Source organism: Microplitis mediator, chromosome 1, assembly GCF_029852145.1.
Source record: "Microplitis mediator isolate UGA2020A chromosome 1, iyMicMedi2.1, whole genome shotgun sequence".
Lineage (NCBI taxonomy): Eukaryota > Metazoa > Arthropoda > Insecta > Hymenoptera > Braconidae > Microplitis > Microplitis mediator.
The window spans coordinates 1,318,552-1,346,349 of NC_079969.1; the positions used below are offsets into that span (position 1 = coordinate 1,318,552).

At 27.7% G+C, this 27,798-nt stretch overlaps 1 protein-coding gene across 1 annotated transcript; it reads right to left on the bottom strand.

Annotated features, from left to right (window-relative positions):
- Positions 1-1,825: 1,825 nt before the first annotated feature.
- Positions 1,826-27,755, bottom strand: LOC130678494 (uncharacterized). Its single transcript, XM_057485776.1, has 13 exons — positions 27,391-27,755; positions 17,209-17,300; positions 15,316-15,471; positions 14,165-14,354; positions 13,690-13,733; positions 12,358-12,522; positions 10,313-10,482; positions 10,025-10,216; positions 8,698-9,294; positions 8,233-8,434; positions 7,959-8,163; positions 7,429-7,564; positions 1,826-4,987 (listed from the first exon to the last, which is right to left on the bottom strand). Exons 1-13 carry the CDS (start codon positions 27,554-27,556, stop codon positions 1,996-1,998), a joined length of 5,307 nt encoding a protein of 1,768 aa, XP_057341759.1. The 5' UTR covers positions 27,557-27,755; the 3' UTR covers positions 1,826-1,995.
- Positions 27,756-27,798: the final 43 nt, after the last annotated feature.

Here is a 27,798-nt window from a genome sequence, read left to right on the forward strand (position 1 = left end):
TTTCATTAATTATCAATTTTTACCTTAAGCTTAAGTCGTACAAAAATTCAATTTTTTTTCACAATTACTTTTGATCGCAGATTGTATTATTTTTGTTTCATACATTTATTTTTGATACTGATTTTTGGGTTTTGATTAATTTTAATAATTAATTGGGTGATTTTTTAATTACACTGAATAAGGATTCACATAAATTTTTTTTAAAAGTTTTAATTCATAATTTGAGCAAAACTATGATAGATATGATAAAAGTGATAAGGACCAAATTTGTAGGGAATTAAATTTCCTACAAAAAAGGTATCGAGTAATTTTACCGTAAAGTCATTAATTAGAGCGTAATTTTAATTAATAAGTAATTATAAAAAAATTTGAGAACTTTGTTGATAAATTATTATCAGCCGATCTTTGAATTAAAATTCTGGCTTATTTATCAAAGATATCGAAAAAATGATAAGATACAATTTTGTAGGAAATTTAATTTCCTACAAAAAAGGTCTCTTGTACTTTTACCGTAAACTCATTAATTACCACGTAATTCCAATTAGAAGTTTACTCTAAACAATTTTTAAATTTGTAATAATAAATTTTTACTAGTCGGCTTCTAAATTAAAAATCCGGCTCAAGGACCAAAGATACAACAAAAATGATAAGAGACAATTTTGTAGGAAATTAAATTTCCCACAAAAAAGGTCTCCGGTACTTTTACCGTAAACTCATTAATTACCACGTAATTTCAATTAGAAGTTTACTCTAAAAAATTTTTGAACTTGTTATGATAAATTTTTACTAGTCGGCTTCTAAATTAAAAATCTGGTTCATGGACCAAAGATACAACAAAAATAATAAGAGACAATTTCATAGGAAATTTAATTTCCTACAAAAAAAGTCTCTTGTACTTTTACCGTAAACTCATTAATTACCTTGTAATTTTAATTAGAAGTTTACTCTAAAAAATTTTAAAACTTGTAATGATAAATTTTTACTAGTCGGCTTCTAAATTAAAAATCTGGCTTAAGAACCAAAGATACAACAAAAATGATAAGAGACAATCTTGCAGCAAATTTAATTTCCGACAAAAAAGGTCTCTTGTACTTTTACCGTAAACTCATTAATTACCACGTAATTTCAATTAGAAGTTTACTCTAAAAAATTTTAAAATTTGTAATGATAAATTTTTACTAGTCAGCATCTAAATTAAAAATCTGGCGCAAGGACCAAAGATACCACAAAAATGATAACAGACAATCTTGTAGCAAATTTAATTTCCTACAAAAAAGGTCTTCTGTACTTTTACCGTAAACTCATTAATTGCCTTGTAATTCCAATTAAAAGTTTACTCTAAAAAATTTTAAAACTTGTAATAATAAATTTTTACTAGTCGGCTTCTAAATTAAAAATCCGGCTCAAGGACCAAAGATACAACAAAAATGATAAGAGACAATCTTGTAGCAAATTAAATTTCCCACAAAAAAGTTCTCTTTACATTTTTTCCTATACTCAATATCCAAGTCACAATTTCTATTCAAAGCGGTCAAATTTTTTCTTTCATAAAAAAAAAAATTAATAAATTACCCAACTAATTACAAATTTCCATTAATAATTATCATTATAAGTAGAATAATAAATATCGATATATTTATCAACATATTTACATTAATCAAAATAAATTTATATTTATTTTCTCATCTAAGGCGCTAAGCATTTTAACTATCATTACAATTCTTTACTTTTTTTTGCAAAATAAAATTCTAACTTTTTTTTCTATGTCATTTTTTTATTTATTTATTTCGATTAAATATTTATCACAGTTGAAAAATATTTTATAACTTGAAATTTAAAAGCTGCATTGCTTAAGCGCATATATATTTATATATTTATATATATCGATTTACAAACTAAAAAAAAATGAATTAAAAATAACAGAAAAAAATAATCAGTCATTTTATATTAAGTAGACTAGATAAAAAAATTAACATAAATTAATTACTATCTTAATTACTTACCCCCACCACTGGAATTACCAAATTTTTTATTATTTTTACAACTACTATTAATATTTATAAACTTCGGTTCAAATTTTTGTTGCAGAGACGCAACATTAGTTTTACTATTGGCAGCTTTTTTAATTAAATTTTTATTATCTATTTTATTTGATTCTTTACCCCCACTACCAGAGTTCCCACTGGCGCCATTTCCCCCACTACTTCCACTGACCCCATAACCTTTACTATTGACTCCGGAAATTCCTAACCCCTTAGAAATTCCCGAGTTTATCGAACCAGTAGAAGTATTTATATTTTTATTGACTCCGGAGTTACTTACAGGGCTGGCCAACTTACCGGAAGTCGGTGACTTTTTGCGCTCGACAAAAGTCGCGGCTTTGGCGACGATACTACTGGGTCTGATGATAACTTTACCTTTGGTCGGTACAACAGTTTTCAGTTTATCTTCGGAGTTTACTTTCGCTGGACTACTGTCCAAATTACCCCCACTTCCGGAATTTCCTTTCGTACCATCCGATTTTTTTTCATTGCTTACAATATTTCCTTCTTTACCTCCCGAATTTCTATTAATTTCGGAATTGACTCCAGAGTTTCCTCCATTATTTCCTAAAATTCCTGAATTTCCTCCATTACTTCCTAAATTTCCTTCTTTCTTTCCACTAGTTCCTAAAACTCCGGAATTTTCTCCATTACCTCCTAAATTTCTCCCACTGCCAGCCAAACTCCTAAAATTTCCTTTCCCTGCCAAACTTCCCCCACTCAGGACATCAGGCTCCGTATTTTTCCCAGAGCTACAGCTGGTAACAACATCCGGACTTATGACCTCACAACTCCCACCCCCACTCTCCTTTCCTTTAAGACTTCCACCGGAATCCTGGCGCCCAATTTTTTTCTTGGGACTCCTGTCCTTGGGTGGATTCCTGACCTTCTTATCATCACCTTTGTTGTCCTTTTTACCGACCGTCGGTTTTGCAGGACTGGGTGGTTTCAGACCCAGTGCTTTTGACATCGAGTCATTAACATTCGGGTTACTCGACTCTAACCTATTTAATTTATCATTGATGTCAATTCCTACCTTATCAACAGAACCAGGACCAGGACCAGGACTAGGACCAGAACCAGGACCAGGACCAGGTTCAGCTTCTTCCCGTTCTCTTCCTGCATCCTTGTTCTGTCCCAATCGCGGAACATTAACAGCTGATGGTAACAAGTACCCAGATGAAGTTTCAGACAAAACTGCAGACATAGTAGTCGAGGAATTCGAATAAATGCTCGCTGGTGATTTGTAATGATTTGCATTATCATTAGCACCGGAATTGACGTAATTGACATCATTAAGATGTTTATTTTTATTGCGTTTCAAAGTTGACGTCGAATAGATGGAATCAAAATTACGGTTTGAAATTTCCGATACTATTTCCCCGAGCAAACCCAACCCATTGTCAACTGGCTTGGGCACTTTGTAGGTTTTGTCATCAACTTCTTCAATGACCGCGTAAATGTTATCGCATGATTTGTTGTTGTGACCAATGAGATTCATGCAGTCATCGTAGTCTGTCTGTTTGGTCAAATTTATTTGAGTTATCGGCGTTTGGTAACCAGGCAGCCCGGGAATTTTTAGCTCTAGGTTCAGAGGTTCCTGTTGGGTTGGCACTGGAGGTGGGGGTGAAGTTGGACGATTGTTGGGAATTGATGACGGCCGTTTGAAGATTGATACTGATGACCGCATTGATCCAAATGAATGAATTGCTGGTCTCGGTTGCTTGCTATCGCGCATACTCTGGGCTCGCATCACAACTTTTTTGTCTTCTTGCTTTGAATTTGTCTCTGGAGGTCTGATAATTTTGACTTCAGATGATCTAGAGTCCGGAGAGTCAACGGAGTCGACAGAAATCGGCAAACTAGAACCGGTAATTTGAATGTTCTGCTGCGGAATTGGATTTGAAATTTCTAGGTTACGTAAAATTTCTTTATCGACTTTTATTGCTTTTTGATGACGCGATGATTTGGGCACCTGGGGGCGTAATATTGACGCAATGCGATTTAATGTTGATGATTTAGGTCTGTCTTCAGTGGGATTTGGGGTCAAGGAAGCGGGAATCGATGACAAAGCGGGAACAGTTGATGATGATGTCAAAGAAGTTGATGAATTGTTGAGAGTTTCTGGTGGACGGATCGGTACTTCTGGTGCTGGACGTGATGGGACTGGTAGATCCATTGAAGTACAAGTCGTTGCTGCGAGGACTGGGCTGCTGATAAGTGGACGTGCTGTGCTACCAGGATTTAGTGGTGGCAGTGCTGGTGCTGATTGAGAACTGAGTGGTTGGGACGTGAATGCACTGCGGAGTGGACGGATCGTTGGTTTCAATGTTACTGTTGGTGGTGCTGGTGCTGGTTTGGTTGGTTCATGTTTTGGGTGATGTCCAGGTTGGGTTATTGATGTACCAGGTGGTAGAGTTGATGATCCAGGTGGTAATGATGATAATACTGGTTGGCTAGGTGGTAATGTTGATGGTCCAGGTTGATTTGTTGATGGAACTGATGGTCCAGGTGGTTTTGCTGATGGTCCAGGTGGTTTTGCTGATGGTCCAGGTGGTTTTGTTGATGGTCCAGGTTGATTTGTTGATGGAACTGATGGTCCAGGTGGTTTTGCTGATGGTCCAGGTGGTTTTGTTGATGGTCCAGGTGGTTTTGTTGATGGTCCAATTGTTATTAATGATGTTATAGGTATAACTGTTGAAGATTCGGTTGATAAATCATCAGCTAATGGTTTCAATGTGAAACCTTTGAAGTGTCCGAATAAATTATTGGAAAATCGTTCGTCCTCGTCACCGGATTTTGGGAGAAGACTTGCGCAGGCTGGATCCGCTGATAGGGTCGAGTCTATTGTCTCTATTCCAGACAGTGGGTGGTGGTGATGTGGGTGGGGGTGGTACTGGTGGTGCGGGCGATCGATTGTCTTGATTCCGAACCCACGGTCATTTCTGGAATTTTAAAAAGCCGGGTATCAAGCAGAGGAATTTCTTTTTTTTTTTTTTTGGTTGCAAGCTAATTTTTTTTTTTAGATTTGATTTTTTTTAATGACATGCGAGCATGCAACAAGCAAGGAAATATTAGTATAGAGATTAAAAATTAATTGCAAGTAAATATGAATGAGAATAGAAAGAGAAAATAAAAAAGGTAAGACAAGAACTTTTTTTTTTATTTCTTTTATTTAATTAAATTATTTTTTTTTTTTTTGGTTTAAAAAAATTAATACAGATGAAAAAAAAATTAATAACTAAATTTTGAGTATAAAATTATAAACGCATGCTTTATCACAATTTATTGACAACCTTTTTTTTTTATCAAATGTGCAATTTTAAAAACGGTCTTTTTTCTTTTTTTGACAATATCTATGTAAATATTGAGTTTTTTGAAAAATTGTAGGAGAGCTTTTTTGTAGCCCTTCAAATTCTCTACAAAAAAGGTATCTTACACTTTTTCAAAAAAATCGATACTTATGAAGATATTTTGAGTTTAAATTTCTAAAAATTAGACACAGAAACTCGAATTCAAAAATCGTCTAAGTGCGATTGGTTTTTTAAAAATATCTCTATAAATATTGAGTTTTTAGAAAAATTGTAAGAGACCTTTCTTGTAGCCCTTTAAATTCTCTACAAAAAATACATCTTACACTTTTTCGAAAAAGTCGATACTTATTGAGATATTTTAAATTTAAATTTCTAAAAATTAAACACAGAAACTCGAATTCAAAAATCTGAGTGCGATTGGTTTTTTGAAAATATCTCTGTAAATATTGAGTTTTTCAAAAAGTTGCAGGGGACCTTTTTTGTAGCCCGTTAAATTCTCTACAAAAAAGGTATCTTACCCTTTTTCAAAAAACTGGATCCTTATCGCGCTATTTCGAGTTTAAAATTCTAATGATTAAAAATACCGGCAAGAGTTTAAAATTTTCTAGAACTCGGACCTCATTAACCCTCAGAAATTAATTAAAACTTTATACCTTACTTATATATACTTATATTATTTACCATTTTAATTACCCAAAACCCAAAAATTAATATAAATTCCCCCGATTAATTTCCTCTCAATAAAATAATTAAAAAACCCAGTCCGTATTTTCAAAATTGCACATTCAATTAAATAATAAATAATATTTGTCATGATAAATAAATTCAAATCCCAGTAGTCAAACATGCAATAAACATGCGTGATTTATTAAAATATAATACTAATGTATCATTAATTAATTAATTACTATTTTTATTAAGATATGTAATTAAGTCGATAAACAAATGCACTAGTACTTAAAAATTTTAATACTTAAAGAGTATTTCAGTGAGTTCTAATTAGACTTTTAAATTATTTATCTAAGTACTTCATGTGTCTAGTAATTGAGTTTAAAATTTTTTACAAGAGCCTTTGGCCTCTGTACGAATTTTAATCTCTGATAAAAATACGAGCAATGCACTGAGAAAATAATAAATTATTATAGAGGGCAGCGAGTATAATTTTCTAATTTTTTACCGGCCGAGTTCTTATCGACTGAGAAATTACCGGCAGAGTTCTTATCGACTGAGAAATTACCGACAGAGTTCTTATCGACTGAGAAATTACCGACAGAGTTCTTATCGACTGGACACTTGCCGACCAAACTCTTACCGGCTGAGTACTTATCGACTGTCAGTACAATCACTGCCCTCTGTAGTAATTAAAAAAAATTTAATCAGCGCATTCTACAAAAAAACCTCTAAATTATTTAAATAATTTTGGTTTATTACTCGCCGGAGGCGCAGGAGGTGGCGGTGGTTTTTTATTATAAAAAGGCAGTGGTTCATTTATTTTTACACCATTTTCTAATAAAACTCCTGCAGAATCACTACTACTGGGGCTTTCATCCAATTGTTTAAAATTAATCCGCGTATTTAATTTTAAATCTTTAAAATTTTTTTCCCGCTTATTTTTATCATTTACTTGAATTTTATCACAATTACTTGAGTGTATCAGCACACTTGGGTTATCACGGTTTATAAAATTACTAACATTTGCATATATTGCCGTGTCGTCATTACTGTTACTATTGTCACTAAAAAGTAGTGAATTTCTAGCATTTATATTATTTGAACAATTAATTACATCTTGATTTGTTGTACTGACGAGATTTTTACGCTGAATATTTATCTTATCACGTGACAATGTGTTTATTGTAAATATTTTATTGTTTTCATGCCCATGCATCAAATTATTGTCAGTACTGTTGCTATTATTAGTGGCAGTATTTTTATCACGTGATAGTTTAAAAATACTGATAAATTTATTTTTATTCGTCGGGAGGCTCAATTTATTTTTGCTGATTTTTTTTATACTGGGAGACAAATTTTTGGGTTTATTATTTCTAAAACATGGTAAATTTGATACATACGGTGATAACATATCCTTCTTCCAGCCAGGACGTGATGAATTATTTTTACGATACCACACTCCGATTGATATAAATGATATTGTCGGTACGATACCGAGGAATACTATGTAGAGTACTGTCACAAAGTCACTTCGCGCTGTAAATAAAAATAAATATTCCAAAATTAGGAGATAATTTTTTTTTTTATAATAAAAAGTTCTATTTTTTTTTTGCAATTAAAAAAAAAAAAAAAAAGATTACTACAGTTGAATTAGTGACAAAATTTCCTGTTATTTGAGTACCCACATCGATATATTTCGATAAAGTTGTTGCTGACCATCAATTCGCGGTTAATTCGCGGAAAGTTGATGAATAAATTATTGTAATTAAATATATCGATGTGGGTACTCATTTTACGGGAAATTTTGTCTACTTTACGAAAATAAAATTTGTTTTGTAAAAAAAAAATTTTTTTTTGAAAATCGTCGAATTTTTAAATGATTTAAATTTCATAAAAAAAGTGTAATAAATTAAAAATAAAAAATAATTACCATTAGGATCTTCAGCAGGGCCACTGTCATCAGATCCACCGTAACCGGGTTGAACGCAATCTGGAGGCCGGAACCCACGATTACAATGACAATGTCCTAGACTATTGCAAACACCGTTGCCACCGCAATTATTTGGACATATATCGCGGCCAATTGTTAGTGTTCTCAAATCAGCTATTGGCATACATTTCTGATTTACGCACATCTGTAATAAAAAATGAATTTATAATCGATTCATGCTCGGAATAAAATTTTATGACTGAAAATAAATTACCTTTCCAGGGGCACATTTAGCGCCGTCTGGTGATAATCCAGGATCGACTTGATTCAATCCCAAGTCGACCATTGCCGATCTGCATGCTATTATTTTACCGCCATTATTTATAAACGAGTGACTTAAAATAGCCACTGACTCCATACCGAATTCTAATCTTTCATTGAGATGCTTGCAGTGTAACATTCCACATAAAATATTTCTACAAAACAAAAAAAAAATTTATTAGATAAAAATGAGTATGATATTTTGAAAGTCGACTAAATTCTGCGTAAAATGAGTACCAACATCGATATATTTAAAAAATGTCATAATTTCGGATTTTGAGCGCCGCCATTTTGGATTTTGAGGGCAGTGATCAAAATATAGGGATGTGGGTACTCAAACAAGAGGAAATGTTGTCACAAATTCAACTATGCTAGTAATTTTTAATTTAATTTGAATGACAAAAAAAATCCAACTTACGGGTCATCACATTTGATGTAACTGGAGTTCAATCGATTGTACCCACAGTTTCCCAACTTGGTGCCTTTGTTATTCATATTATAGCACTGGGAGTCCGAAGAAGAACCACTGGGACCCCACAATAACTTGCACTGGTCATTGTGAGTTCTGCAGCTGCCTTGATAGCAGAATGCCTTGCCCATATTGCAGCTCTCTCCGTCAATTTTGAACACATCTTTTGGACAGTACTCACTCTGCCCGGTGCAGTACTCGGCCAAATCGCACTCGTGCTCAGCGTCACGGCACTCGACCCCAGCATTTTTTGGTTTGCATGTTTTGAGATCGCAGCATTCGCCCGTCGCGCAGCTGGCATTTGAGTAGAGCATGCAAGTCGTGGCATTGCAACACGGATTGTCGCAATTTTCTTTCAACCCACAGTCGCATTGCTCGCCAGGTTCGACGAAACCGTTGCCACATATTGGACTGTCGAATAATTTTAGAGGTTTATTGCGGAGACAGTAATCCATTCCGTGTTCAAATGCCAGTGCTAGATATTCCAAAGAGCAGGATGACCAATGAATGGGACTTGTTGACCCACTTGATGCTGCCATTATACATCTGTAATTATTAAATTAATTATTTATTTAAAAAAATTAAAATTTTTCTTATTAAAAGAATTTTTTTTTTTTTTTATTTTTTTTTGTAAATATGAACTTCATTTTCTTAAAGAAGACAAAATTTCCAGTAAAATGAGTACCAACAACAATATAATTAAATAAAGTCATTTATCAGTTAACTTTCCGCGGTCGACCGCGAATTAACCGCGAGCGGAAGGTTAACGCCAACTTCATTTAAATATAATGATGTGGGTACTCAAATGACAGGAAATTTCGTCACTAATTTTACTGTACTAATCATTTTTTTACTCCATTGAAAAAAAAAAAAAAATTTATTTATAAAAATTAAAAATAGTCTAGTAAATCACGATTCAAAAGTTATTGTAAAAAAATTAAAATTCTGGCCAAACTAATGAAGATACGACAAAAATGTATAGGAACATTTTTGTAGCTCATGAAATTCTCTACAAAAAAGGTCTGATAACATTTTCACGTAGAGCTAATCCTTTACCTGTAATTGCAACTTGAAGTAAATGACATAAATTATCCTATATCATTTCTTAAAATTTACGACCCCATTTATTTTATCCGTAACTTTTAAACTATCAGAGATACGTTAATGAGCCTCATGACCTTTTCTGTAGTAAATTAAATTCCCTACAAGTTTTGTTTCAAAAATTTTTTTCTAAACTCCATAATTTCGCTGATAATTAAATTTAAAAATATCTTACCGATCTTCTGGACAATCGCAGTCAGCATTGTCGTGTTCCATTCCAAAATTATGTCCCATTTCATGTGCAACTGTCGCGGCAACTATTCCAATAATATTTGAATGGTCTATTGACACACCTCCAGAAAATTCGTATGTACAAATCGGGCCTTTTAATGCTTTGCCGACAACTCCGTCTTCAAAGTTAATTCGTCTACAATTTAAATCAATCAATCAATCAATCAATCAGTCACATAAATATAAATTTATTATATTAATAATAATAATAATAATAATAATAATAACTTACGTTAATAATTGAGCATTATCATTTGGTATTTCTTTGACCAGCATTTCACGGCGATAACGTAAAAAATTAGCCAATGTTGTATCACCTTTTGATGATAACGTTATTTCATCAGATTCTGTCCATACTTCAACGCCGACCAACGCAACGAATATATTTAGTGGTGTGTAAAGCTGAAATAATAATAATAATAATAAAATAATCAATACTTAAACACGCAAGGGTTAAGTTTCTTTGAACCTCATCATAAAAAATAACTTTTTAACGATAAGATTTTTTTAATTAAATAAATTGGGTATATTTTAAATGAGTGTAAATGTAGCAGACATAAGACAATTTTTAAATTACATATAAAAAAAATTAAACAATTAAATTGATAAAATAAAAAAAATGCATGTACTGAATTTATAATTTTTTAAAAGTTCATTTTTTAATTTTTTTATTAAAAAAATTTTATTTTATTATTTTAAAATTTAAAAAATTGACAGATGTCCGCCAACTTTACTGTCATATATTTTAAATATATGGGTATTAGGGTGTCTCAGAAAAAACAATTTTTTTTTTTGGTATTCAAAAATTGAAAGTATATCGGAAAATAAAAATTTTGGTGGCAATCCGAGCTCTTAATAATAATATTAAAGTTTTCCTCAATCCATTTTTCTATTTTCCATTTAAATAACACGGGAAAAAATTTTTTTTTTTTTAGAATTTTCTAGCTCATAAACCAATTAACGGATTTTTATGCGCAATGGAACTTTGTGTAGGAAATTGAACGCTCTACAAAAAAAGTCTCTTATCATTTTTTGATAAATCCCACTGTTCAAAAGTTATTCAAGTTTCAAGTCAAATTTATAGTAAATTTTGAGATCTTTTCACTTTTCCGGCGAAACTATCAGTCTTATTACAAAATGTCATAGAAACTTTTTTGTAGGTAATTTTATTCCTAACAAATTATTACGAATAAAATTTTTCGAAATTCCGCATTGTTTTCAATTTATTTTAATTTCAATGTCAAGCTCTTAAAATTAATCAGAAATCTATTTTTTTAAGAGCTTGACATTGAAATGGAAATAACTTGAAAACAACGCAGAATTTCGAAAAACTTTATGAGTAATATTTTGTAAGGAATAAAATTATCTACAAAAAAGTTCCTATGGAATTTTTTGATAAGACTGATAGTTTCGCCGGAAAAGTAAAAAAATCTCAAAATTTACTGAAAATTTGACTTAAAGCTTAAATAACTTTTGAACAGTGGGATTTATCAAAAAATGATAAGAGACTTTTTTTGTAGAGCGTTCAATTTCCTACAAAAAAATTTGTTGTGCATAAAAATCCGTTGATTGGTTTATGAGCTGGAAAATTCTAAAAAAAAAAAATTTTTTTCCCGTGTTATTTAAATGGAAAATAGAAAAATGGATTGAGGCAAACCTCAATATCATTATTAAGAGCTCGGATTGCCACCAAAATTTTTATTTTTAGTTATACTTTCAATTTTTGGATACCATAAAAAAAAAATTGTTTTTTTTTTTTAAACACCCTAGTATATATCAATATATATTTAACCAGAATAAATTACTAATGAATGATTTTTTTTTTTTTTATTGAGTACGAGAGCTAGCGTTTTATTGCGCGGTCTTGTGAGCTTATTACCCATAGGGTCGCTGAGTATTTTTAAATAAAACCTTGAAGTATATAAACTCTGTATATTCTCAGACAGTGTCGCACTTTTTGTTAAATTTTAAATGACTTTCAATTAAAATTTTTCATAAGCGCATCAAAATTTGATCAATTAATTTAAAAAAATTAAAGCATTAACTGAAAAAAGGGCAACGGGGTAACAATTTCGCGGAGGTATAGAATTTAAAAAAATTACTTGCACTTGTTATCAATTCTATTTTCCATTACAATTTTTTTACCCACTAGCTGGCGAGTTAGATTATTAAGTAAGCGAATAATTATCTGAGTTATTGAGTTTATTTTTATCAGACCGAGCGCGAGTTCGAATCCGGTCTTGGGCGTTTAAAAAAAATAGTAAAATGTATACTTACTGCATTGATAATATTTGCGATATCTTTACAATGATGATGAACTTTATCAATATTTTCACCCAATGCCGTGAATTCTTTCTTATCAATAACGAGCACCAGTTCCACATAACGGGACTGTCTATTGGCATTGTAAGGACCTCGTACTATTTCAGTAGCTCTCTTTCTCTATGAAAATAATTATAAATCATAAATTTATTATTTAAATTAAATGATAGTAAAATAAATGGGTGTAAATGTAGCAGACAGACAAATTTCAAATTATAAATAAATATAGTAAATAATTTTTTAAAAAATATTTATAAAAAATGTATTTATTAATTTTTTAATTTTTTAAATGCGCATTTTTTTTAAATTTTATTTTATTAATTATTTAGTCCATTAATTAATAATTTTAAATTTGACTGATGTCTGCTACATTGACACTCTTGTAAAGTAACCAGACATTTTAAAATTAAAAAAAATTTTTTTTTAAAAGATAAAAAATGAAAAAAAAATATTTTGAAAAAAATGCACATGCAGAAAATTTCATAAACTATATGTGCAATTTTTCAAAATATTTTTTCAATTATAAATTAACCCTCAGTCTAATTATTTAGTAAATAATTTTTTAAAAAATATTTATAAAAAATGCATTTATTAATTTTTTAATTTTTTAAATGCGCATTTTTTAAAATTTTATTTTATTAATTATTTAGTCTAGTAATTAATAATTTTAAATTTGTCTGTCTGCTACATTGACACTCGTGTAAAGTAACCAGACATTTTAAAATTAAAAAAATTTTTTTTTAAAAGATAAAAAATGAAAAAAAAAATATTTCGAAAAAAATACACATGTAGAAAATTTCATAAACTATATGTGCAATTTTTCAAAATTTTTTTTTAATTATAAATTAACCCTCAGTCTAATTATTTGATAAATAATTTTTTTTTTAATTAAAATTCATAAATAAAAAAAGTAAAAATTTTTTTTTAATTAAAATTCATGAATAAAAAAATTAGAAATTTCTTTAAAATTAAAATTCATGAATAAAAAAATAAAAAATTTTTTTTTAATTAAAATTCATAAATAAAAAAATTAGAAATTTTTTTTTAATTAAAATTCATAAATAAAAAATAAAAATTTTTTTTTTTAATTAAAATTCATAAATAAAAAAATTAAAAATTTTTTTTTAATTAAAATTCATAAATAAAAAAATTAGAAATTTTTTTAAAATTAAAATTCATAAATAAAAAAATAAAAAATTTTTTTCTAATTAAAATTCATGAATAAAAAAATGACATCCCAAATAACTACATCCTAATTATTAATTCAATTTATTTAAAAATACTTACACGTAAATTTAAATGTGCTGTTGCGTCATGACTTCCTTTATATCCTTAAAAAAAAAAAAAAATTAATTTTATTATTATTAAAAAAATATATTGATTTTATTTTATTTTTTTCCGCCATATTTGTAATGTTGGCAATAAAAGATAATGCCGAGAATTAATGGATAAAAATATCACGAGAAAAATATATATCAAAGTATTACATGAAAAATAAGTACTTTACTGATAAGGAAATACTTCTTTTTATACCCGACTCAATAAATATTATTTTTTTTATCTCCTTCTTTATTTCAAATCTTCTACAAGTTTCACAAAACTTTAAGATTTTAAATAAACCCGCTCATTATTTACTCAAAAATTAATAAGAGTGAAAAACAAAGTTGTAAAAAAATGTTTTTCGTCTAATTCTGAGATAATTTATTTCCTTTATTTGTCGAATTACTCTAGAGCTGATATTTAAGTCAAAAAAATTTCTTACCACATGTGTAATTATTTAAGAGATCGGTGTGTTTGTATAAGTAATGATTTGAATTTATTGTTTCATATTCTGGGTGAATATGATGCATGTTTTCCCCGTCAAAAATAACACCTTTGAAGCCATGACAAGTTGACACTGCTACCCATGAGTCTGGGATACCACGAACACTTCCTTGATAATGACAAATTTCCTAAAAAAAAAGACATCAAATAAATAAAAGCCCGGTCGTAAAATTTTACCTTTTTAGACATGATCCTGAAGTTAGCAAAAAAAAAAAAACTAAAAAAATGCACGTGTAGAAAATTTGAAAAACTACAAGTGCAATTTTTCAAATTTTTTTTTTTTTGTAGTTTATCGCCTAAAAAAAAACCCAAAAATTATTAGACGTCTGCTAACTTCAGTATCATTTTTCAGACCCACCCTCAATATTTTCTGTTATCCCCCTATCAATTTTGCGTCACAAAGGACAGACCCCCCCTCCCCGTAATCAGAAATGAAATTTAAAAAACCGAAGAAAATTTGCAAAATTTGTTGACGAACGTTACGTCTCCTTAGACCCTGACCATTTTGTCACAGTGACGCCTCCCCCATAGTGCGAATGTTTTCAAACCGCCCCTAATAATAAATTATTAAATAAAGTTTGGAAATTGTCTAAATTTCAATAATTTCCCGCGCTAATTTAACTCGTGAGATCTCAAATTCCCCGCGAATCAAATATTTGAATATTGTCGTTAATAAATTTCGATTCGCGATACCTGATCGACTCACTTTATTATTTACATATTTAATTGATGCGTTAGTTAGAGTAATTTAAAAAATTCCCGCCAAAAAATGTATTGATATCACAGAACTTTAAAAATTTAAATAGAATATTACGCACCGTGGGAGGAAAATAGGAAATTCACGTGCGACATCTATACCTAAATGTTTAACTTTAGCCTCAGGGAAAAATTACGCATGCGCAAATTTTAATCATTTGCTTTTTGCAAAAGAAAAGAAGGACTTTCTTCCCTCTAAACGGGGCCGGAATTTAAACTTTCGTCGCAGGTATGGTGGAAACTTTGAATTTCTTCACTTTGGAATTCGTCATATATTTTTTTCCCGCCTATTACTCTGTCATCTTTCAAATACTTAAATAATAATATATTTACATGTTTGTCAGGCACTTCTGTTTTATATCCACCATTGTGTTGTCTTCGTTGTTTGAACCCAACCGGAATGAGGTCTGTGTTAAGTCTTAAGTCTAGAATACGCTCAACACCGTCTACTTCAAAACCAACTGTTAATATATCTGCGTGTTTGTGTTCCTGAAATATAAATAATTATACATTACAAAAAAACATTTATTATACAGTTTAACTGTTGTTACATTTTTTTACAACATACTTTAGGAAATTTTATGTTAAATAAATTTCTAGATTACTTTTGCTTGGTAAAAAGTTTAAGGAGTGAACGCGGATTAAATCTGCAGTAAATGCGGAGCAGATGACTGTATTTTTTTTAATCTTGTTGGAGTTTATTTTAATTTTAAAACTCTGATTTGGAGTAAAATTCACATTGAAGGGGAGTTTATTTTAAAGTTAAAACTTTTGTTTGGAGTAAAATTTACTTCGGAGTTAATTTTAATGTTAATTAAAATTCTGGTATGGAGTAAAATTTACTCCGGAGTTTATTTTAATTTTAAAACTCTGATTTGGAGTAAAATTCACATTGAAGGGGAGTTTATTTTAAAGTTAAAACTCTTGTCTGGAGTGAAATTTACTTCGGAGTTAATTTTAATATTAATTAAAACTCTGGTTTGGAGTAAAATTCAATTCAAAAGGGAATTTAGTTGAATGTGGAAACTCTGGTATGGAGTTAAATTTACTCCGGAGTTTATTTTAATGTTAATTAAAATTCTGGTATGGAGTAAAATTTACTCCGGAGTTTATTTTAATTTTAAAACTCTGATTTGGAGTAAAATTCACATTGAAGGGGAGTTTATTTTAAAGTTAAAACTCTTGTCTGGAGTAAAATTTACTTCGGAGTTAATTTTAATATTAATTAAAACTCTGGTTTGGAGTAAAATTCAATTCAAAAGGGAATTTAGTTGAATGTGGAAACTCTGGTATGGAGTTAAATTTACTCCGGAGTTTATTTTAATTTGAAAATTCTGATTTGGAGTAAAATTCACATTGAAGGGTTTATTTTAATGTTAAGACTCTTGTTTGGAGTAAAATTTACTCCGGAGTTTATTTTAATGTTAATTAAAATTCTGGTATGGAGTAAAATTTACTCCGGAGTTTATTTTAATTTTAAAACTCTGATTTGGAGTAAAATTCACATTAAAGAGAAGTTTATTTTAATGTTAAAACTTTTGTTTGGAGTAAAATTTACTCCGGAGTTTATTTTAATATTAATTTAAACTCTTGTTTGGAGTAAAATTCAACTCAAAAGGGAGTTTACTTCAATGTTAAAACTCTAGTAAGGAGTAAAATTTACTCCGGAGTAAATTTTAATATCGAAACTCCGAATGAGAGTGAATGCAAATTTAAATAAAATTCCAGTTCACTCCAAAATGACTCCGCTGGAAAAACAAACTCCGTATGCGGAGTAATTTTTTCTAAAACTCCAGAACTCCGAGTGATTTAAATAAAATTCGCATTCACTCCCGATTTTTCACAATGTATATTTATAATAATAATTATTATTATTTAATAAAAGTAGACTTTAATTGATTAAAGATAAAAAAAATTCAATGTTTCCTTTGTGGTTTAAAAATTAAGATAATTTTTTCAGATAATTTTTTATATCAGTCTACAATTAAGATAAATGACTTCTTTATTCTTATAGCAGAAAATAATTTTTATTTTTCCACTTCAATAAAAAAAAAAATAATGAGTTTATTTATTTAAAAAATTGAAAGCTTTAAATTTATTTTTATTTAAAAATAAAAAAATTGCTCAATTTTTTAGACTCCCATTTAATTTTATTTTTAAGTAAAAAAAAAAATTCGTTTCACATGTTTTTATAACCAGTTGTATACTATAATTAGAAATACTTACATTTTCTCTTGTGTCAAAAATTTCACGTTTACTACGACCGTGAAATATCCGCGGCTTTACTGACTTGTAAGAACTGAACTCTTCTGACGGCGCTGTAACAAAAAAAAAATAAATATTTTACTTACAAATAAAAAATAATTCGATAGTCTGATAATTGAAATAAAAAAATTTTTAAGTTTCCAAAAAAATATTTGATTATTTTTTTTTGCGGTTTAATTTCGTAAATTGATAAATGGATTATAGAAAGCACGTGTTGTTAATGCGGATCTTTATTTAAGTTCCCATGCACATCCTGAATTGCCATGTGTGGTAAAATTAAACGAATGAATGAGAATGAGCTTTTTAAACCGGATGAAAATATCACATTTATGTGAAGTTTCTTGTTGTTTTGTAGTTTAGTATGCGTATTATTTTTAAAAGACACAAAAAATAGTAATTTATACAAATAAAGTTGATGAAGAGAATGAAATATTTAATAGAGAAATATTTCGTACGGTCGGGACTGTTTTTTATGCTCGGAATCTTTATGAGGTAAACGCACTGTAATGTCACAAAAGAATGACCTGATGTATGTTATTAGTACAAAAATATATACAAGTATGTATAAATGTAGGAAAACCTGGGGCAAAATGAGACACTTTACTTTTGTTCCGTATTCGGCTCCTTGCTCGATGCACCCGATTCAGAAATCTAATTTGAAATAATTTGAACACGATCCCAAACAATTCAAAGTTGGCAAAATTGACTATATATAGATTAGGGTGGCCCAAAAAAACTGACTATTTTTTTTTTTTTTCGAGTCTCTAATGAAAATTTGTTAGTTTAAGATGTTTTAAGAAGCCTCTCCAAAAATCAGCTCAATAAAAAATTTTCAAGAGGTCGCTCACGAATTTTGAAAATATAAAAAATGATCGAAATTCGGTTTTTTTGTTTCTGAATTTTTTCTTCCTCGTGGCAGCAATATTTTATATCTGTATAATTGTGACTGTGTTGAAAATTTCAGCCCAATATTTAAATATTTAAACGGCGCTCAAGAATTTTGAATATTAACTGATAATATGTAACTAATACTTTGAGTTTGTTTTTGTATTTTTTTATAACTCAATTACTGTCATTTCACTGAAATATAACTTTTGCATAACCGAAAATATACAGGACAGTCTTAAACAATAAAGTTGGGTAAGTTTTGAATCAGCAAAAAAACCTACAAATTGAATTAAAAAATAAGAAAGTATATAAATAACTTATTATTTCTATTTATCGGGTTGTACTTTTATTCATTATGATACAAATTGATGGTAAAAAAATTGAGAAGGTTTATTATTGACATTCAAGGGTCGCTCGAAAACGTCCAAGAGACAGTACTCGAAATCATTAAAAATTCTTGAGCGACGTTTAAATATTTTAATTTTGAGCTGAAATTTTCAGGGTAGTCATGATTTCATAAATATAAACTATAGCTGCCACGAGAAAGAAGATATACACTTCAGCATGGATTGAATTATTCCAAATTAGATTTCTGAATCAGGGCAGAGCCGACTGATAAGAAAGAATCTGATTCTTTTTGAAAATTGAAAATTATTTTACTTTGAAAATTGATTGGTGAGTAAGAATATTTTTCATTGATATAACGGTAGGAAATATCATTTTCCACAATGATAAGGTACACGGAAAAAAATGTATATAAATTGAGAAATGACAAGTAATATAATGATAAAGTGATCAATAAATGTCATCATTCTAAATGGTAATTCTTTAATTTATAATTAAAAGGTGAATAATTATAAGATAAATTTTAAAATTTATTGTTTGTGCTGGAAAAATTGTTATTTGAACTTTAAAAATCGTAATTTTAACATTTAAAATTTTTGACATAAATTGGACACTGAAAGAAAGAAATATTTGTCCCAAATAAATCAATTTATTTGTGGCTTTATTTAAAATTTTTCTTAATGACAATTAAATATGTTTGTGACAACTAACTATGACAGTTGATTTAAATAATTTTATAATTTGACGGAAGATATCATTTATTTGTCACGGAAAAAAAAACTTTAAAAATTACTATTTGACATTACCCTGATTCAGAAATCTAATTTGGAATAATTCAATCCATGCTGAAGTGTATATCTATATATACATATATAGTCAATTTTGCCAACTTTGAATTGTTTCGGAGCGTGTTTGAATTATTTCAAATTAGATTTCTGAATCAGGGTATAATCCGGAACCCGGTCGTCAATATGGGGGATCTTAACATTCAAATAGTAAATTTTATAATAGGTGTCGTCATTTTTTAAAATATCAGTTACGATTTTAAAGTTCAAATAGTAATTTTTCTTACAGACAATAAATTTTCATACTTATCCTGTAATTATTCAGGTTTGAATCATAAACGAAAAAATTACTATTTAAAATGATGGTATTTATTGATCACTTTATTATTATATTACTTGTCATTCTCAATTTATATAGTTCATTTTTTTCCGTGTGGCAAGAAATTGATAGATTTGTGGTAAAGATATTTCTTTACCACAACTAAATCACTTATATCACGCAATTAAACTGCTAAATTATATTATATCTTTCTCACAATTAAATATTTGGCCATATCCAAATATACGATATCTTTGGCACAAATAAATATTCTTTTCAGTATAAAATTTACTGAAGGAAATTTAAAAATTCTCTATATTTACACCCAGGTTCCGGGTTATAATTTCACTCTAATTTTTAAAGTTTCTTTCATTAAATTTTTTGAACGAAATAAAACTTCTTGGGCTAAGAAAATTAATTTATTTCAATAGAAATAAAAGTTGTTTGGGCCAATAAAAAAAATCTTTTGCTTTAAAAGTTTGTTACTTAAATAAAAAGGAACAATTTATAAGTCTGAGAACTGTATTCTCTATCCGAAAGATTGACGTGTCGATTCTTTAATTTTATTTGAAAGGTATTTTATGTTCTTTTATTTCGAGAAAAATTATTCAAGTAACCATTAATATTAAATATTAATGTCATGATAAATTATAGTACAGTTCAAAAAAGATATTTGTATCTCTGTCAAATGACAGAGGCAGACTTGAACGAAATTGTGGTCGTGTTCAAAGTTGCTTATAAAAATTCTGAAATGTATATCTAACCAGGGACACCTTAAAAAGCTGGGCGCGATCTAGTGGCGAGCGCCGAACTACTCCTACTACTGTCTAGCACTGATGACTTTTCTCTCCATATCTATTTTTCCTGTAAAGAAATTTTTCCGAGACGTAAAGTTCGTAATTCATTTTTGTTAATTAACCAGAAATGAAATAAAAATTTTGTACGAAGTATGAACCGAATTTTTTTAATTCTCTCAATTTTGAAAATTTTTGAGTACCTCGAAAATTTGATTCGCGCATCCTAGTTTTTTATAAATTATTATTGTGGTCCTTAAAAGGGCGACTTTTAAAATTTTTTACGATCACTTCTAAAACGATTTCAAAAAGACAGAAAAAAATTTCCTAAATTTTCAGCTCGTAATTCCAAAACATGGACCGCAAAATTTTGCGTGATATTTGTAATTTTTTTAGACTTCATATCGACGTTAAAAAACGCAGTCTTCCATATTACCGCCATTGCAATTTTAGTTAACCAATAGCGCAAAAGTAATTCAAAGGTCCGCGGTTCGAATCCCGTTCGCGGGATTTCGGAATTTCCAATAAATTACTAACATGGCATTGTAATTTTTCTAATCTTTTTGTAACCTGGGGTAAAAAAAAAAGTGTAAATAAAAAAACAAAATTAATTTCTTTTTATAAAAATTAAAAGAAAAATCATTTTATTTAATATTCCCATTAGAAATCTAATGAAAAATCTGGGCTACTTTGTGCACTAATTGTTATTTCACTAATTTTTTTTTATTTTTTTCTATTAATTATTATTTTTATTCTACACAATTCCAGTCTTTAACAATCGAAAGTTAATACCGTATTGTAGCCTATCCCCGTTATGGCTCGTTACCCAATTAAACTTGATAATTATCCGAGCCAGACTAACATACGAACCACAGTAAGCATATATATATATATATATATATATGTATATATTTTAACACGAGAGACTGAACTTTGGATGATTCAACCGGAAGCAATACACACTTTCATTGACGTGACTACCGTTAATAATTATTTACACACAAAAAAAATTAAAAAAAGAATAAAGAATCCTTTTAAAAATACCTACAAAAAATAATGATATATATTTTAATATAAAAATATAAAAATTCCAGTCTTGATAATAAAAAAATTATTAAGTGAAAGTATGAAATTTTAGTAGAGCGAAATAATAATAAAAATTAAATAATTATCTCAATAAAAATTATTTGTAAGTAAAAAATTGATATTTGAATTTTGAAAATTTAAATTTGATAAAAATTTAATTCTCGTAATTTAAATCATTCATTTTTTTTTATATTTTGTGTCTGTGAATTTATTTTTAAAAAATAAGTAAAATGAAAACGAACGCATTCCATTTTTTTTATTACAAAAAAATGCGAAAAAAAATACAAAAATTTTTTTATTTATTGATTGCAGACAAAATAAAATTATTAGAATTTTTTTTGGACCAAATTTTTATTATACGCAAATTTAAATAAATTATTATTATTATATATATTATTTAGGTTGAAAAAATTATTACACCGTTAATTGAATTAGTTAATATTGAGTGATGCAAAGAGTTTGTTAATAAAAGTATGAACAATAATTTCGTTCTAAATATCGTGGAATTCAGGACAAATTTATAAAATAATTATTACTGATTTTTATTCATGAGAAAATGGATACGATATTCAAATATCTGATGCAATTCTGCGTAGGACAAGTACCCACAACGATATATTACATCAAAGTGTAAATTACATATTTATTTACATAAATTATTCATATAGCAAAATTTTATTTCTCATAAAAAATTTTTCCGGCCATTGGCATCAATAAATTTTTACATTTCATGAAATTCTGGTTAAAATGAGTACCCACATCGATATATCATGATCACAAAATAATTAACTGCATTAATTGTTAATTAATTATTTATCAGACCGCGATATCAAGGCGGGGGTCAACTTCTAAATATATTCATGTGGGTACTCAAACTACAGGGAATCGCGTCACTAATTTAACTGACCTAATTATTTTTTTTTTTTATTCGAACTCAAAATTTTTTTTCAAATTTTTATTAGAAGCGATTTCTAAAAATTTAATTAATTAGAAAACAAGAAGATAAATAAAATTTAGTAAATTAAAAAAGTAAATAAATACTAAAGTTTAGTATATTTATCTTAAAGATTGTAGTAGATTGTAGAGTAAAGTGCTCTAGACTCTAGACTATCGTAGAGTAGGATCGAGTATACAACACATGGGGGACGATGACACATGCCCAATATAACTCATGTACTCGATTCCCCTACTCTTTATATATATATACATATATCACATTGCTTTTTCTCCTATCACCCTGTACCGTTCCAACTCAACTGAATACTACATATATATGTATATATATATATGTGTAAATATATATGTGTGTATGTATACACACACTTTTACTCCCCTTGACTCCAGCTGTTTCTTCTCTACTGTTATTGTATATACTTTCTATACATATATATTTACAGATATATGTATACAACAATACTACACTGATATTATACTATTCTTAATTTATATCAACTCCAATTTATACAACTGAATTTACTGTATAGTTACTTTTTTTGTTTAAATTCAATTGCCATAAGTTATTGTCACGTTATTTATTTTATTTATACTGTTCTATAAATATTATATATATACATATATATGTGTATAGATGAAATGGACTCATGGTTAGATGGTCATTGAATAAAAATGGATCGATATTGAGGGAATAAAACTTAACAGTACTTACTATTGTCCCTCATTCTCATATATATATATATATATGTATATATATATATATATATATATATATATATATATAAAGCTAGTATATAATACCATAGTATTTATGTATTATTGATTAATTTCTTTATTTTTAATGAAATTAAAATGATTTAAAAAAATTTTTTTCTAGTTTCGAAAATTCAAATTTTACGTCAATTTAGAAAAAAATAAAAAATAAATATGAGTATATTCTCCGTGATTAAGCAACTGAATTCGATCGAATTAAACAGAATTAAATTTTTAATTCTATTTAATTCAGATAAATTCTGTTAATTCGGTACCTAACTTAAAAATGAATTCTGTCTAATTCGGGAGGAAAACCAGAATTTGTCCAAATTAAAACGAATTAAAATTTTTTAATTCGGTTTAATTCTGATTAATTCGAAAATAATTCTCCAATTTCTGGTTCTGAATCCGAATTAAACTGAATTAAAACGAATTAAAAATTTTTTAATCGGTTTAATTCTGATTAATTCGAAAATAATTCTCCAATTTCTGGTTCTGAATCCGAATTGAACTGAATTAAAACGAATTAAATTTTTTTAATTCGGTTTAATTCTGATTAATTCGAAAATAATTCTCCAATTTCTGGTTCTGAATCCGAATTAAAGTGAATTAAAACGAATTAAAATTTTTTAATTCGGTTTAATTCTGATCAATTCGAAAATAATTCTCCAATTTCTGATTCTGAATCCGAATTAAACTGAATTAAAAAGAATTTGAAATTTTTAAATCGGTTTTATTCTGTTTAATTCAAATTCAAATTTTCAATTCAGTTGAATTCTGTTTTTCAAAATTCGACAGAATATAACAGAATTAAAATTTTTAATTCGCTCGAATTCAGTTGTTTAATCAGGGCTACTTTTCGTATGATGGATTTTTGTGCGAGGAAAAGTTCGTAGCAGCTCTGACAGATTAGTCATGGGTTCGATCTCATCGCTGGGTAATCAAGTTACAGAATTTGATTTTTGAATTGAATTTTTAATTCTATAGTTGAATAGTATTTTTTAAAAATATATAATATATATATGTATATATGGGTGTGCAAATAGTAATGGAATCAAATAATACTGAAGTGAACTGACGTCTAATAAGTTTTGGATTTTTTTGAAAATAATAAATTACAAAAAAAAAATGCACATATAGTTTTTGAAATTTTCTGCATGTGTATTTTTTTTTTGTAATTTATTCTTAAAAAAAAAATAATTAAAAGTCATATTAATCTTTTTACTGAATTTAAATAAAAAAAAAAGTCTATCATATTTTCATTTAATTAAATGCAGAAAATAATTGCGTTCTAAATAAATTAACATTTTACGCAAATGTATTTTCCATTTAAATAAAAATTATTATATTCCTTTTTCTTTATTAATACTGTGGTTATAATTATTTCCTACTGTTAATGTAAATAAAAATAAATGTATAAACTCAGTGTATAATTAAAATAATAAAATGTAGATTAAGATGATGAGGGACTTAAAAGTAAACGTTTTTTTTCTCAAGTATGACAAGTGACATAATTGAACATGAAAAATGTCAGTTGAACTTTTAATTTATTTTCAGGTCATGAAAAAAATTTTTTCTCTACATATCAAATTGTTTTTATATTAATTATTAAAACTAAATGTTTTTTAATTGACGTAATAATTAAATCTTAGAATTTATTGTCTAGTTAATTTTTTTTTATTAATAATCAATTTATGCACCGAAACTTCATTACTTCCGGCCTTCGAAAAATTTACGCGTATATATAAATATATATATTTAAATATCATATATTTTCTTATGAATAATTCATTGTTTCTAGTCTTTTCACTAGTGATTCATCCACCTACTCATATATTTATATACATAGATATATACATATATATTTATACATATATATATACATATTTTTCCGATCCCTGAAGTCATTAATTATTCATTTATTGATAAAACTTTTATAGATTTTCAATAACGACAAAAACCAAATTTTTAAATTCAAATTTTTTGGCGCCAAATCAAAACCGCAGTTTCGTGGTTTGAAAAATTAAATTAAATATCAAGAATTAGTCTCATTTTTTTTATTATCGAGTGTAAAATCATGTAAATTTTTAAAAATTAATAAAATGAGTTTGAAATTTTCGCGCGAAAAATTCAAAAGTTTGAAATCTTAATTCTTAGTATAAAAATTAATTTATTATGGACTTTTTGTGTTAAATGAATAGTTTGATGACAAGATACATATACATTTATACATATATATATTTTTCCGATCCCTGAAGTCATTAATTATTCATTTATTGATAAAACTTTTATAGATTTTCAATAACGACAGAAAACAAATTTTTAAATTCAAATTTTTTGGCGCCAAATCAAAACCGCAGTTTCGTGGTTTGGAAAATTGAATTAAATATCAAGAATTAGTCTCATTTTTTTATTATCGAGTGTAAAATCATGTGAATTTTTAAAAATTAATGAAATGAATTTGAAATTTTCGCGCGAAAAATTCAAAAGTTTGAAATCTTAATTTTTAGTATGAAAATTAATTTTTTATGGACTTTTTGTGTTAAATGAATAGTTTGATGACAAGATAGAGGTAATTCCATGTAAATTCAGTCTTTTATGAAGCTGAGTAAAGTACTGAAAGCTTAATTGAGATTTCCTTGTGATTCAATTTAAATTCTCCAATCAAATTGGCGATTGTCGTGAATAAACTCTCGGCCTCGTTCTTTTATATTTTTTTGTTTAACTCAATAGTTTAGTTTGTGTCATATGTATTATATTCTTTACACATATATCATACATATATACATATATATACGCATATATATACATATGTAATTATTATTACATCGTTAATAAAGAAAACAAATAAAATTAATGAGTGATAAATTTATCTCGAAATTTTTTTCCATCCGTCCACTCATTTAACTAAACATATATATTTATATATGTATACTTAATTAATTATATATGTTATTATTTGTCGTTAATATTTCAGGGTCATTGTATATTATAAATATTTATAAAAAATAATTATAGCCGCAGGAAATATTTAAAATAATTTTTTTTCTGATAAAAAATCATTCGAGAGTAAACTCAGTACCGGAAATAGCAAAATCTTATCATTTTACGTCCTGTACATTTTCTACTATGTAGTAAAAAAAAAAAAAAAAGGGAGTTTGTTTTTGTTATCAAAAAAAAATTCTTTAGTTACTTTGTGATAAATTTCACTTTTGCTGTAACTTAGAAAATTTATGAACTTATATATTTTTAAATATATATGAAAATTAAATAGTGAGCGAAGGAATGAGTAAAAATTTTTGATGAAAGCTATTGGGGTACGTGGAGAAAATTTAACATTTTTAATTTAAGAAAATATGAAATTTTGTAATAAATAAATTTTGAAAAAATATATATGAGTATTTTTTTCATTCTGTATTTAATTACGAGTAAAATGAAAAGTTATGAGTAATAATTAGACCGCGGGAACATAAAAAAATAGAACGCGAAAAGTAATTTTTGTTTTTGGTCACAAATTTAAAAATTTTGAAATAAAAATTTTTTTTTTGTAAAAATAAAAATATTTTATGAATTCTCATTGGAGTACAGAGAAAATTTTTTAAAATAATTAAGAAATCAGATCAATGTTTACTAAAAAGAAAATTATAAAATTTACGCGCTTTTTTTTTCAAATTCAAATTCTGAAGTAAAAAATTTAAAAAAACAAAAAATAAAAATATGAAACAGATCAAAATAAAATGGAACAAAATTTAAAAATTTTAAATTTTCCCGCGAAAATTAAAATTTGAATATCAAAAAAATAATTGATTTTAAATTTATATAATAATTAAAATTTACACAAAATTACAAAAGCAAAAGTAAACAAAGAAAAGATTTTTTTTATCCGCTCCAATAATCAAATTTAAAAATAATTTAATTAATTAATTTTTCATCACCTCAATTATTTCATAATTACTCTAAAACTTTTTTATTTTCATTATAAAATGATTCAGTTTAAAAATGAAATAAACCCAGTTCATAATCCTGATGATTCATGGTAGTAAAAAAAAAATATTATGATTATTAGTCACATTAATTAAAAAAAAAAAAAAAATAATAAATGATATGATGAATAAATTACGCGACAAGAAATTATCGGGATATAAAATTAAATCACAAAAAAAATGTTAATTAGTAAACAAAAAATAAAAAAAATTGTATGAACAGGAAGAGGACTTACCATGATGAATATTAATATCAAAAGCCATGACAGTGTCGGGTAAAAAAAAATAACTATAGCACATGAGGACAATAAACCTCCATAAAATAATTTTTTTTAACGAAAAACTAACAATTGACGTCCTGGAAGCGTCCGAGCTTCTCCATCTCCATATATCACTGGCCATTGTTTATATATATATATATATATATATATATATATATGTGTTGTGATTATTATATGATACAATAACTATATATATTTATAAATTATTTAAACACTGGCACTTGATAGATATCCATTTTTAAACACTTTATTTAAACAAACAATCACAGGCAGTTGGTGAGAACAACGTTTGGTAACGGACTAAAGACTGAACTAGAGCTCTAATCACCTTCATTTCATTGTCAACTTTAGCGGACTCTGGTG